Source organism: Teleopsis dalmanni, chromosome X (genome assembly GCF_002237135.1).
Source record: "Teleopsis dalmanni isolate 2A chromosome X, ASM223713v2, whole genome shotgun sequence".
Classification (NCBI taxonomy): Eukaryota; Metazoa; Arthropoda; class Insecta; order Diptera; family Diopsidae; genus Teleopsis; species Teleopsis dalmanni.
The window spans coordinates 51,654,397-51,668,754 of NC_051848.1; the positions used below are offsets into that span (position 1 = coordinate 51,654,397).

Here is a 14,358-nt window from a genome sequence, read left to right on the forward strand (position 1 = left end):
ATTAATTAAACACTCATTGTACATCATAAATCGGAGCGATGATCCCAATTTTGACTTGGATTATATATATAACATATACTTGAATTTTAATTTTATTTTTTCATGATTATTACATACATACGGTATTATACAAATATAGTTGTAAATCTATTATAAAAATATTTTCCAACATTAATGTAATAAATTTTATTAAAGAACAAACACATAATAGTAATAAATCACTTTCCCCTGCTCTATATATTACCAGTTTCATAGAAAACAATCAAGGTGTGAAAAAGTCAAATGTGTTCAGTGCCCTACGCACTTGCTTAAGCAAATAAATCGTAAGGAAGAAATCGTCGTAGTAACTGTGATATATAACCGTAATATTTCAAATTTATTGTACTTATCGTTATAAACATCTCTATGGGAATCAGTTTCATTGAAACATTGTCCAACTGACTATGATCGAAGGATAATTCCACCCCATAAAATTGTACTCCTTTATCGCAAAAACACTTTGTTAGAATCGAATCATTTGTAAACAACTGCAGGACGTTTCCACTGAAGAGGACATAAAAACAGTAAAAATATTATTGTAAAAAAGGATATGTTATGGATATATGGTCACATATATGGTGTCCTTATTGTAATTTTTATAGTTTTGTAATTAGAGAAAATTTAAATTAAGGTAGTAACATTAAGTCATTCAATGCGAATATGCATTTCATAAAATGTTATATATTTTTATTTTTTTTAATAAATTGAAACCTCTAAATATAAATATATAATAAATGCTTTTTAATTAGCATCTTATTGTATAGACAAAAATAAAAATATATAAATTTTGTTTTATTTTCCTAATATTTTGTTGGTTATTTTCCAAATTTATTAAAGGTTATAAAGGTTTTGATTATTTATTTACTTAAACAATGACAAAGATTTTTTATTTGTCATTATTTATATTAGAATATTATTAGTATTATTAGTCATCTAAAACATACCACATATGAAATATAGTTAAAGAGGTTTTCATACAGAGATTTTCGAAAAGTAATAAACAACAACAACAAAAATTATTTTTTATATTATTTTAATTAATTGAATTTTAGGCAACCATACAGTTGTTTCAAGTATTGCCAAATACCCATCATCAATGCTTTTGAAGTTAATGATTATATTTAATTATTCGTGAAAAGTTTTTTAAGATTTTAAGTACCAATAATCGAAATCGTGCCCTGCCAAATTTGAAGCTCAGAGTCAGTGCACCTTAACCAAATGATCCAAAATCGTACTCGACTCATATGTTCGCACATTTTTCTGAAGTTTTTGTTAATTGGCTGTGAAAGTTTTATTAACAAAATCACTTGCTGTGTTTATATTGAAACGAAATCATAAACCAGCTGCATTGTAATTGAATTAATTAATTATTAATTTTTATTTTTATTTGTTAAATTTCAGTACTAATCTGTTTGTAGAGGCATTATTTGTGGCATGATTAAAATTTAACTGAATTCATTAATTGAGAACAATTGCGAATTTTTTTTTCAATATTTAAAATTAATACTTTAAAAAAACAATAACATGCTTTAAAATACTATGTTATGTACAGTTTAAAAGTATAAAAAAAACATTTTCTCATACATAATACGAGAGGTTTAGTCCACCGGAAGTAGTTTTAATATATCATATCTCATAGCGGAGCTAATCTTGTAGTTCCACTTTAACTTCCACTTAATACAAATAGATTTCACTTTACATAACAAAACTAATTATTATTTTGATATTTTAAATGAAAATTTTTAAAGTATTCAAGTTTAAGAACGTTTTTTATAATAATATAAATCGTATTCCCACTGCAGCTAAATCAATTTATGTTAATCAAATTAGGATTTGGTCGTTTTCATTGGCATAAGTTGATTTATGCAAGTGAAATAGCTTTTATATGTCAGATAATTCTGTGAAAGTTCCTGTAGAGCTTTTATTTTTTTACATTTCAGTTTTAGCAGATAATATTTAGTCTTGTATTGTTAGCAGAAGTTAATTATATATTGTTTGTGATATTATTCACAACATGAATAAAACAATAGGGGTGTGCAGAAAGCAACGTATCAAAAGCAATGCACCGGAAGAAATTAATAAGTTTTAAAAAAGGCCAAATAGTATTATTTTCCTCTAAATTCAATAAAATTACAAATAAATTTATTAAATATTTTTTCATTTTTGATTTTTATAATTAAATATCATTAATTAAATACATATTTATATATATAAAATACTTTTTTCAGCTGTTGTTTGTCTACATTTTACATATAACACATAACATAAGACACATATTTCAAATTTTGTTTATTTCCCTTGCGGAAAATTTATTTTTAATGGTTGCATTCGATATTTTTGACCTTAAATGAGTTAATTTATTTATAATGAGTTCACTTATATGAAAGTTCTCTGTATGCATGTTATAAATCAAATTAACTGCACTAACGAAGGCAATGAGAACATACTATAATGTTATTCGACAAGTAATTTCATTTCTTATCGAAATCAAAAACGATTTGCTTAAAGTGAATAAATATTTTATTGAACAATAATTTGTGCAATCTGGTTCAATACAATACTATCATCCTTTTGGCAATACTTGTATTCCACGCTCATGAAAGCTTTGTTCTTTGCTGATATAGGATTGAATCAGATGATTTTTGGTTACTTTATTTGTTGCCAACACTTTATATTGTAAAAATTTTTTTACAAATTATAAAAAATAATAATTAGAAGATGTTAGATCTGAAAAATAGTTGTAACAGCCATATTTTTATCCAAGCAATAAAAGTTTTTCACAAGTTACCAAACTTTATCATTTCCAGAGATGACATGTTTCAAAAATAAATCTTCATCTGGATGTGTGTAAAGCAAATCACAAACGTTAACATGACGACACAAATATCCTTCAGTAAAAACATGAGAAACCCATATGATGAGCTTGAAGATTAAAATAATCCTGAACATTCGAATTCTACAATCTTAGTATCTCACTAATCTTACGAGTTTTCATTCACCGGTTTGTATCACTTGATGCCTTTATTGTATTTTAATCACCTTTATTTGGCCTTTCAGAATGAACTGCACCTTCTACTTTAATATTGTCGGATCAGAATTTTGATGGACGATATATAACAGAAAAAATTAATCAAAATTGTTCGGAAAATAAAGAATCGACTTGAACGAAATTGCCAAAAAACTAAAAATTTTGCAGCGAAGCATTCAACGCATATTCCAAAATAAGCTCAAGGTAAACCCTTAAAAGTTTCAAAAGGCACAAGTTCTTACACCAAAATAACAAAAAGTTAGACTCGAAAGAGCAAGGAGATATGGACCCATGGGATTTTTAAAACAAGCATTGTAGACACATTTTCAAATGGCCATATCTCAGGCTATATAAATGATAAAAACTTAAACTTTATTGCGTTTTAAAGATAATTGATTGAACTTTTCAGAATTTGTTTAAATAATTAAATAAAAATAAATATTTCCAGTATGATTTTGCTTTTACAAGTAACTAAATTATTAGGCGTCCTACACGTCACTCATACGCACCATAATACCATTAAATCCATTTTCCAAGAAAAACGTTGTAAAAATATCACTTTTTTTTTTAATTTAAATTTATTAAATTTATTAAATTCTATATCTTTATCTCCATTTTTAAATTACGAATTTTAATATAATTAAACCGTTTTATTTCTTAGGATAGTGCACATGCCTGTATCCATCGTCGGTGCACAGCTGTTCACCCACTTTCTGCGCACTTAGAAGTCCCTCGTTGCCATCCCGGGATGGTGGGCGCTTACTTAGGGCCGGCGTCTACTCAGCTCAGCTAAGGAGCTTCTCAGGATTTTTTGTGACTTTTAAGCCACAACAGGCATGCCTTACCGCGGGAATATTCTAACCCCTGTTTACCCAAGGGGCATAAAACGGTTTAATTTAATTTAACATAATTAAACCATTGTTATTGCTGGTTTTGCGGAATATTGAAATATATTTTATATATTTTATAAATCTAAATATAAAATAACAAATACAATTTGAAATTTAATAAAGATATAGATATACTGCCTTCACATTTGCATGACTAATGACTGCCGGAATATAAAGTGAGTACCCCAGTAAATCATTTGTATACACAGTTATGACTGTGACTGTGTGTGTCATATTAATGGAAACTACTACATTACTGAGAAAGTAATAGTACTTTTTTCCAATAGACTAAGTACATGGTTGTTATACCTAACTTCAAGCTGAAGTTATTTTTCTATCATTTCTTAATAGGCATAAAAGCATTTGTGCAGTGCTCATTAGGAGAACCAAGTAGCTTCTACTCTCATCGGTGTCTTTAGATTCATAGGAGCTGCCTTTTTTTGTTTGTCTTCTCACAAAACAAGAGTTTTTATACTAAGTCAGCTGAGAGAATTACAAGGAAGCAACTTCAGGATTGCACAATGATGTGCTTAAGCGATATTCCCATCTACAAGTGGAACTTGTGAATGTGGGTCCTTAACAATAACACGAGTACACATAGTAAATCACTCATTGCCATTTATAGGCAATCATTGAGAGAGATTGTACTGAGAATGTAGATCAACTCGATCAAGTATTTAATAACTAAATAGTAACAAGAGTTTAATAAATATGTTTATGAATCTACCAGAATACAGAAAGTTAAGATAATCGATTTGTGTGCCAAGTCAATACTATTGTATAAACTTAAATCCTAATTTCTAATAGGTGCCGTTTTGTGAAATCTTTAACATATGGTTTGAAATAAATCTGAAAAAATTTTTTGAGGACAAAAAATTAATAGATATGACCATTGGTGGATATGATCCAATATCCTCTTCAATGCGTCATCAAAACAACAGCAGAACAGTTTGGTGTATCAGTACAGTGTACCAGCTTGGGGATACACAAATTAATTATCGATATAGCATACATATATAACACATTATGTCTATAATCTGAATAATATTAATAACTTTTAATTTTTTTTATTTCAGCATTATTTTTTTACTTAAAAAAAAAATTGATTGAATGGTATTAAATTGTAATAAAATAAAATTTTATTCTTCTTAAGTAGTCTTATATTTTTTATGTCTTTTATGCTTTTTAATAGCACCATAAAGATTTTAGGTGGATATTTCTATATATAGCCAAAATTGACATCCCTCTAATACGCTTTTAAATGATTTTAATATAAATTAAAATTTGTGGTATTATTTCCAGGTATCAATATTAACCCTTTCTTGAAAATTGTTGAATTGTTTATCTCTTAAAATCTATATATATTTGTACAGTTATATTTTGTATATACCAGGGGACTATTTTTTTGTAAATGATTACAATATTAATAATTAAGAAACGTTAACAGTTTTGTAATTATATATTGACAATCTTGTGTTATATATTTAATCCATCTTTTTTTATTAATTTTAATATATTCTTAATACTAGTTATTTTTTAATAATATTTATTTATTACATGTTTCAATATTATATAAAAGTTTATTATACATTTGGTTTTTCCTTTGTTAGGTGGAAGACATACCAAAGTTCTAACTAAAATAAGATCACTAAAGTACCTTTGAAAAATATATCTAAGATTATTGAATTATGAGTATATGAGAATGACGATAAGAAGTTTTAGATAATCTCTTTTGTTTGGTACCCAATCGCCTCAATGTTTACTATTATTTTGATTTATTTTTAATAATTAAATATTTTTTATATATTGAATTACTGTTATAAAAATGAAATACAGTCAAACTTCCATAACTCGAAGACTTCGAGTTAGAGAATTTTTTATTATTTTTTTATTTTTGAAAGAAACTAGAATCACATTAAAAGATATTTATTTATTTGCAATCAAATAAAACACAGAAGTTATAGTGAAGTAAAATATTTGGAAATTAGGGTTTGGGACTTTAATTTTTTTCTTATTTTCAATAAAAAGATATTCCACTTTATTTATACTCTTATGATCACTATAAGAGTATCAGTTGTACTATCATTCGTTTGCAAATATGAATTCAGAATATTGAATGAGTCTTCTACTTCATTCATGGAATGCTGATGCACAATTACATCCACCGAACCTTACCACCTTATCATCACTTTTCGTTGCGTCTAGAATTGGATCCAGTAATTTAGAGCTATAGTACTTAATAATATCGTTATCTGTAGGAAAGCTTGATGTACAAATTTCATTGTCAAGCTCAATATAGTCGTTAAGAGTAGCATTGGGAGTTATTTACTTTAAACCACGCTGCCAGCAACTGGCATTTGCACAAAGAAGCAACATAAGAAAGAATAAATTAAACATTTGATTCGGAAAAAGGGACTTCCCCTAACAGCAAAATGCATTTATACTTAGAACAAAAATTCGATTTATAGAATGCACTTTTCCACATTCCTATTGGAACGGAACAAGTTATAGAGTTATAGAGAAATTCGAGTTATAGAAGTTCGAGTTCTGGAAGCAGAATTGTAGATAATTTGCTCTCTGAAACCTTGGTGCACTGTTTTTGGTTCGAGTTATAGAAAATTCGATTTATAGACGTTCGAGTTATGGAAGTTTGACTGTAATATTAAAGTTTTGAGCGTGGATGATAATTACGTGTTAAACCAATATATCCATATACCATAGATTCATGAAAAACAATCTAGAAAACTTAGCAACTGACGATTTTATTTATTTTGAAAACAAAACAGTTCGATTTTGTTTAAAAAATAACAGGAATTAAAATTTCATTTAAAAATATCGTAGCAACGAATTTGTTTTAAGTTTGTTTCTATAGAAATTCTAGTAAAATTTTTCTTTTGTCAAGTCAAACTAATGAACGGTGTTTCATTTATAAATTTTCGGAAAAGTGGTAAAGAACATTAATATATTTTATAAATATGGCGGAGGAAAAAAAGGTGCCGGATGATGTTGCCGGCGTAGATGTAAGCTAAGGATCGCTATTTTATAATAAAATGGAAATAATCTTTATCATTTTTTTAATAGACCGCGGCAACTTTAATGCAGGATGATTTCAGTTTGGACGATGATGATGACGACGATATTGGATATGCAGTGAGTAAAAAAAACTTTTGTGGGGTGTTTCAGCAACTTTGTGGGGTGAAATTTTTTGGTTAAAATCATTAGCCAATATTTTTTATAAACCTCGTTAAAAATGTTAATTGAGTTTTTACATATTTCGACGAGTTGCGGAAGAGATTGTCTTTGATTTTAAAATTTCTGAAAGGATCTATTCCGTAATGGCTTAATAACAATTTGTTCTTATGATGTTATTAGTTCCCCTTATGTGATTATTTTTCACAAAGTAATGTTTGCCAATAACTTTAGTTTGTATCAGCAGAAGTTGTCAATGGCAATTTAATCTAGCTTTCAAAATCGCGATCAAGAGAAGAGAGAAGACTGTGCATCAAGAGTTTCCAAAATTCTTTGGAATTTGAGTCATATAAGACATTATTTAAAAGAAAGGAATCCAAGAAAAATACTATGATATCAAAAAATGTAGAGGTGAAAAACCTATAGAGAAAGGCAGACTTGCACTTAGGACATCAAGTAATAAAAAAGTTCATCAGAGTTGGTAAAGAAGTTTACTGACTTATTTAACTTACTTGTTTAGCCATAACAAGACCGTTGCCGGGTTTCGGCATAATGCAGAGGGGGTCGCGAACCCCTGGGAGCGATTACGCAAGGCAACGTGTCTGATTGCATTTAACATAGAAAATGACAGCGCAATCCTTGTCCTTCTCAATTCAAGTTGTCGCACAGCCTCCACGTGGCATCCCTGGATAATTACCTGGTACTCGCTGTATAATGAACTAATAGTGCGTAGAGCGAGTCCTATGCCCAGGATTTTAAGTTTGGGTTGTGCACAGGGTTTGACAGTCGTCACGTAAAATCAGTCGCCAGTGCATGATGTAAGGTAAAAAATTTCAGTGTTGGGATCACAAAATCTTAAAACTGTAATTAAGTTGTTGAGAATAATAATATAGTTCGAATAATATAAACATAGCGTCCAATATCTGCGGATGGTTTAAATCGAGTTCAGTCGATATCAAATCAATTGTTAATTTATTGTAATATTCCTTTATTTCTATTAGAAATTGTATACTAATTTTTTAAAAGTTCTGAATATTATAGATATTAGAAAATTTCATTATCCATAAAATTGTGAATAAAGGGAATGAAATATTATGTTCAAAATGAAGAGTACCGAGTCTATTAAATTAGCATAATTCCTGATTAGTATGATTAGGCGATTTCCTTTTCTATATCTATAAATTTATAGGAAAGTGTTTACCTGATGGTTTATCAGAATGCTCATCAGTAAGGAAGATAGATTTGTAGAATTAAATTAAGATTTAACTCAATCAAAGCTAAAATATTTGTTTTTAAACATTTTTTTTAATCATTATCTTCTTTAAGGAACCATTGCGTGACAATGCTGATAGTTCCAATAACCCACCATGTTATATGCCACAAGCTGGCGACAATATACCTAGCGATGATCATTTAAAACCCATGAATGCAGTTGGTCCATATGCAACGGGAAAGGTTGATTGGTCACCATTGGGCGGGTTAACTGGTACTCGCCCTGTTGTCGATCGTTATTCAATAACACGCTTCAGTCCAAATGAGTGGCGTGCAAGGAACAATGACGTCATTAACAGTGTTTTGAAAAATTTTGAAGATGAGGAGCAGTAAGTAACATTCAAAGATTATATTTACTTTTTGCTATTCTTCTAATAAAATCTCTCTTTATTATTTAAAGAAATAAATACAGATGTAATACTTCATGTGAGCGTATAACGCGCTTGGTAAATCAAACCCAAGATGATACAAATGATTGTTTAAGACTACGTAGCCATACCATGAATAAATGGAAGAGAATGCTCGAGGATGCGATTAAGGCCATGTCTGATGAAGTAAGTACAATGGAAGTGGAACGTATACGTTTGAAGAAATCGCTTGTTATTTTGGGTGTACCAGAATCTATAGGTAATTCTTTGATTATATATGAGATTTATAATAAATGTAAAATTTGTAAATAATTTATTTTTTAACATACATAAAGCCAAGGAATGTATTGAACTGCGCACTGGACGTCCCGATACTGAATTAGTACGCGATAAAGTTGAGGAAGAGCTGATTATTGAGTTAGCTTTAATTTCTGAAATACGTATGCTTCTTAAAAAAACACTAGAAGATTTTGAAGCGCAACAAGTAGAAAATCGCACTGCACGTGAACGTTTGGAATTTGATTGGAGTGACAAACTACAATCAACAATGATCGATACACACAATCTAAGTTTGACTAATGAATCCAAAATAATAATGTTTCGCCCGGGTGCTATACGACAACCACCAGAGTAAGCTACAATTTTGTTTTATGTGAAATAATACGACTTTAAAAATCTTATATATAGGCAATCTACAGAAGTTTACTGGGAGCACTTCAGCAGAGAATCATTAGAGAGTTGTGAACAATGTAGACAACGTTCGGTAATATAAAAATATTTTCTTTTATTTATTATTTTATTTATTATATTTATTTTATTATTATATATTATTATTATATATTATATTTATTTTATATATACATTGTGACCGAAAAAGCTTTCGGAAATTCTCATTTAAAATTCGCGCGCTGTATATTTTTCGATATTTTAAGTTTATGTAGTTTGGCAGCACTGTCCTTAATTACTATGCCAAAAATGAGCGCGATCTGTCGGACAGTTCGTTTACGGCAGCTGTTGAAACCAGTTCACCTCAGTAGTGCGTTGCGAAAAAAACAATGGAAAAAAATATTGAACAAAGAGTTTGCATCAAATTTTGTTTTTCGAACGAAATTTCGTGTGCAGAATCGTTGCGAATGCTACAAAAGGCTTATGGGGAATCAGTTTTATCGAAAACTCAAGTTTATGAGTGGTACAAAGCCTTTCAGGACTGTCGTACGACCGTCGAAGACATGCCGCGTTCTGGACGACCTTCGACCTCTACCACCGACGAAAACATTGAAAAGGCAAAGGAAATCGTGTTCAAAAATCCTCATGTGAGTGTTAGAGAGATAGCACGAGAGCTAGGCATCGGTCGTGAGATGGCTCGTTTGATTTTGGTGGACAATTTGTGTATGCGACGTGTCAACGCCCGGCTTGTTCCGATTCACCTCAATTTGTTCAACATTATCAACGATTTTAAGGCCAAACATTCAATAAATACCATCGAACAGCCACCGTATTCACCTGATCTTGCACCGTGTGACTTTTTCCTGTTTCCCAACCTCAAATTACCACTCAGAGGAACGCGTTTTGAATCCATAGAAGACGTAAAACAGAATTCGCAGAGGGAACTCAAAGCCATACCGGAAAGCGCCTATAAAAAATGTTTTGATGATTGGAAGAAACGTTGGCATTTGTGTATCGCTTCTAATGGAGCATATTTTGAAGGAGATAAAATAAATATTGATGAAGATTAAGAATTTTGCGTTTTATTTAAAATTTCCGGAAACTTTTCGGTCACAATGTATATATTTATATATTTTATTTTAATTTCTTATATATTTTTTTACCTAAAAAAAATTAATCGTATATAAATATGGATAAAAAAATCAATACTCTGTATTTAAAGAAAATATTTCTAAACTACTTCTAATTTTTAGAAAACTTCAAAAATTAGAATATAATTTCTTATGAATAATCCTTTGATTATTCTAGATTAAAAAAATGTGTCTTGTAGTTGTCAGCAGATTAGTGACAAACTGTTCCTATTTCCTGTAAGTCAGTATTTAGACCTTCGATATAACACGTTTTTGATTTTCTAGTAATCATTTCATATACCAATACAGATTCTTTCTTCCCAATTCTTTTCATGCAGAAAATTATTTAAAGAAATGCATCTTATGGATTGAGTTTTACGATAATCATTGGGATCCTATAATCAATATAATTTTTATTGATTAATTAATACACCTTCTCACCACTATATTCGCTGAGATCCTTTTTGTGCAGTTAGTGTAGAAATTATTCCTCTACAGTTTCCAATATATTTTAACTGGTACTTACTCTCTATAATCTTAGTTCAACACGAATTTTTTTCTAAAATAAAAACATGTCTTTATCAGTATTCACCGACTTAAGGTGAGGTTAAATTGGAAAAGTAGTTTTGTACACCAAAGCATACTTAAGCTCTAATAATTGCTAACATAAATTCGACTTTGATAGACATCAGATAGTACGGACAAGTTCTGTATATATGCAATCCAAAAAGAACTTTAAAAGGATTTCAACGTTGTAGTCTGCCAAGTTCTCAGTCAGGTTCATAAAAAAAGGTGACTCAAACTTCTTGAGCAAAAATGGAAATTGACTCTTCAGAGCCACAACCATGACATATAGCATAGATATCTCACAGCATGATACCGTAGTACTGAGCATTTTCCCCTTTTATTGAAGCATTTGACTGGTACGCTTGTTTTCCAGTTTGGACCAAGTCAATCTTGAGAACTGACAGAAATTTTTATCTATCCATCTAGCCGTTTTTTTTTTCTATTATATCTGCGAAACAATGCTGCTAACATAAAGCAGCATTAGCAACTTACACTGAAAGCAAGTATGTAAAGAAATGTTAGTGTACATGACCCTTGGGTAGTGTCATTCACTCCATTTTAGAAGCTATTTTGAATAATTGTTGTGTGTGTTAAAATGAATACTTTTACGGATAGTCTATCTCCTGAGTCATACCAGTGCTATTAAACCTAAATTAAATGATGTTTCATACAAGTTTTTTTATATTTCAACTTTCAAGAACTTATATTATAGTATAATATATATATATATATATATCTTATATATATTACTTATTTGCGAAAACTGACAGACTTACCAACACCGCGTTACGGGCTCCTCGGGGAGGTATGCAGATCTGGGGTCAATTATTGCTTAGTCTGATGAAGTGATAAACAATAATCTAGTCAAAGCGCAAAGAGAGATTTTGAAGAAACCTCACAGTTAATAGAGAGTAAAAGTGCTCAGGTGCACTGACTTAACTAGCCCCAATATAATAAATATACATTATACACATACATTTTATCACTTAAAAAGAAAATGCTCTGAATATATAATAATTAGGGAATAAAGCTTAAATATACTTGCTTATTTCCAGATTGAACTTCGTCAAACATTGAACGCAATTTTGACTAACGCAGCTCGAGACATACGTTCACAGGCGGATATCGTGGAACAGTGTTTCATATCCCGTATCAATTGCACACAAGAGGTCCTTACACGCTTCGAAAATGAACTCCGCAATGTAAGTACAGATTTTTTTTTGTTGCCTTCATTATTTAATTTATAATTAAAACATATTTACTGATAGACAAATAACTACACTATCCGTCAAGGATATGTTTGAAATACCTGTAAAAAATTGATCTCTCAATTATTTTTTTCTTGACATTTTATCAACAAATTTTAGCTTTTAAAAACTATACTGCATTTTTCAAAGATACAAAACCCAACCTCTTGATAGATAACAAAATGATATTGCTGTTAAAAATCTTTACCAAGTAGTACCATTTAATAAAATTTTGAAGCCTAATACCTCCCACATGAAAACTATATGCTCCATGAATATAAATATATTCGAATAGAGTGGAAAAAATAAGAGGGTGTTAACGTCTCACAGCCCAAGCTTTAGTATCTTCTCAAGGTTTCCCGTTTATATGCATTTTCTTTACATATGAGTGTTACATATTAAATAATTGAAAATGTCTTCAGATACAATTTTAATTTAATTATTGCAGTTTTCATAGTTTATAGATTTTTTTAGCATTTTATCACTCTGATATAAACTTGTTTCCCACGTATCTATCTTAGAAGTGAACACCACTTCGACCTATCCACTGGTTCAAAGTGGGGATTTCCTACATATAATGCGTATTGAGAAATTTCATCTATTAAACACATCATAGTTTCAGTTTTAGAATGATTTATTCTGAGTCTTACCTAAGTAGACATGCCTTATATTTTTTTATATGATGTTTTTAGAACATGCTAAATATTGTCAGCATAAGAGCAGATTTGGGTGCCTATTAGGAACACTTTTATCGGTATCAGATCTATTTATAACGGCGTATAGTATTAGTAGCAAGTCTAATATTGTATGGAGAATAATGGTTAACCTCAAAAGAACTGAATTTTACTTGTTCTTTCTATGGTATACAAGAATTTTCCTGTTTTTTTAGTTCAATCTTATTTATCTTGCTAGTTCCCTCGAACTTTTTTTGCGCTGCTACTATGTTACTTGGTTGCAAAGCTCGTCCCTCGAGGTCATAAATACCACTCAAAATTGGATGAGTAAATGTATATATTTCTACTTTCTTTTACAGTGTCTAAGCAGATTGGCCGAAACGGAAAGACGTATCGATGACCTTCAAGAAAGCATTCGTAAATTTGATAATGGCATGAAGGTTGCTCAAACCCGCATGGATAATCGTAATATGCGTCCAAATGTTGAAAATTGTCGTGATGCTCCGCAAAAGGCACTTATTGATGAAGTCAAAGTTATACACTCCAGTGTCACTAACATGCTGCAAGAATTGGATTCAGCCGAGAAATGCAAAACTGATTTGATGAATTTACGTGGTACTTTGGAACGCGAAATTATGTTAAAGCGTCGTACTATCCTCTTGGATCGTGAACGTTGCATGCGTCTACGTTCATTCTATCCATCTGCTGATACACTTACCAACATCGCCATATAATTTTGATTATCTTATATCATATATTACTTATATATGTTATATGTATTAATTAAGTTTTATAAATTTAAAGTCTTAAGTTAATTATATACGATAAAATATACTATAAATTAAAATGTGCTTTAAAATGAATAACTTTCAAACAAAAAAATAAAAACAAAAACGGAATTAATAAAAAAATATTATCAGTTTTATTTTTATTTTATTTTATTTTTTTTATTTGTTTTATTTCCATTAATTTGATCACCCTATTTATATATACAAGTACTTAATATTATAAATTATAAAACATGCATGTCAAAATTAAAATTACTCCATAAAGAAAACATAAAAATAAAATAAAATAATATATTTCATGTATATTTAAACATATATATTTTTATATGTATATATAAATATATAATTATATTATGAAATAAATTGACATTAAAAAATAATTAAAGTATAAAACAATATATAATAAATCAGTTCATTCATAAAATTAATATTTTAAAAATTTTATATACCTCCGAGATGCAACTAAAGGTATTTGTAAATTAATTAAGAGAATACCTTTA

General features: G+C 29.5%; 1 protein-coding gene across 1 annotated transcript; it reads left to right on the top strand.

Moving 5' to 3' along the window:
* The first annotated feature begins 6,804 nt into the window (after positions 1 to 6,804).
* LOC119662497 (tektin-1) lies at positions 6,805 to 13,829 on the top strand. Its single transcript, XM_038072127.1, has 8 exons — positions 6,805 to 6,977; positions 7,039 to 7,107; positions 8,473 to 8,747; positions 8,819 to 9,045; positions 9,122 to 9,416; positions 9,474 to 9,549; positions 12,205 to 12,351; positions 13,430 to 13,829. The coding sequence occupies exons 1-8, from the start codon at positions 6,933 to 6,935 to the stop codon at positions 13,802 to 13,804; spliced, it is 1,509 nt and encodes a 502-aa protein (XP_037928055.1). The 5' UTR covers positions 6,805 to 6,932; the 3' UTR covers positions 13,805 to 13,829.
* The last annotated feature ends 529 nt before the right edge of the window (positions 13,830 to 14,358 follow it).

What these genes read in the sequence shown, in the direction of transcription:
- LOC119662497 (XM_038072127.1), top strand. Translation starts at nt 6,933, where the DNA reads ATGGCGGAGGAAAAAAAGGTGCCGGATGATGTTGCCGGCGTAGAT. An exon ending in ATGATGTTGCCGGCGTAGAT is followed by an intron (nt 6,978 to 7,038) that starts GTAAGCTAAGGA and finishes TTTTTTTAATAG; the next exon opens with ACCGCGGCAACTTTAATGCA. An exon ending in GCTATACGACAACCACCAGA is followed by an intron (nt 9,417 to 9,473) that starts GTAAGCTACAAT and finishes TCTTATATATAG; the next exon opens with GCAATCTACAGAAGTTTACT.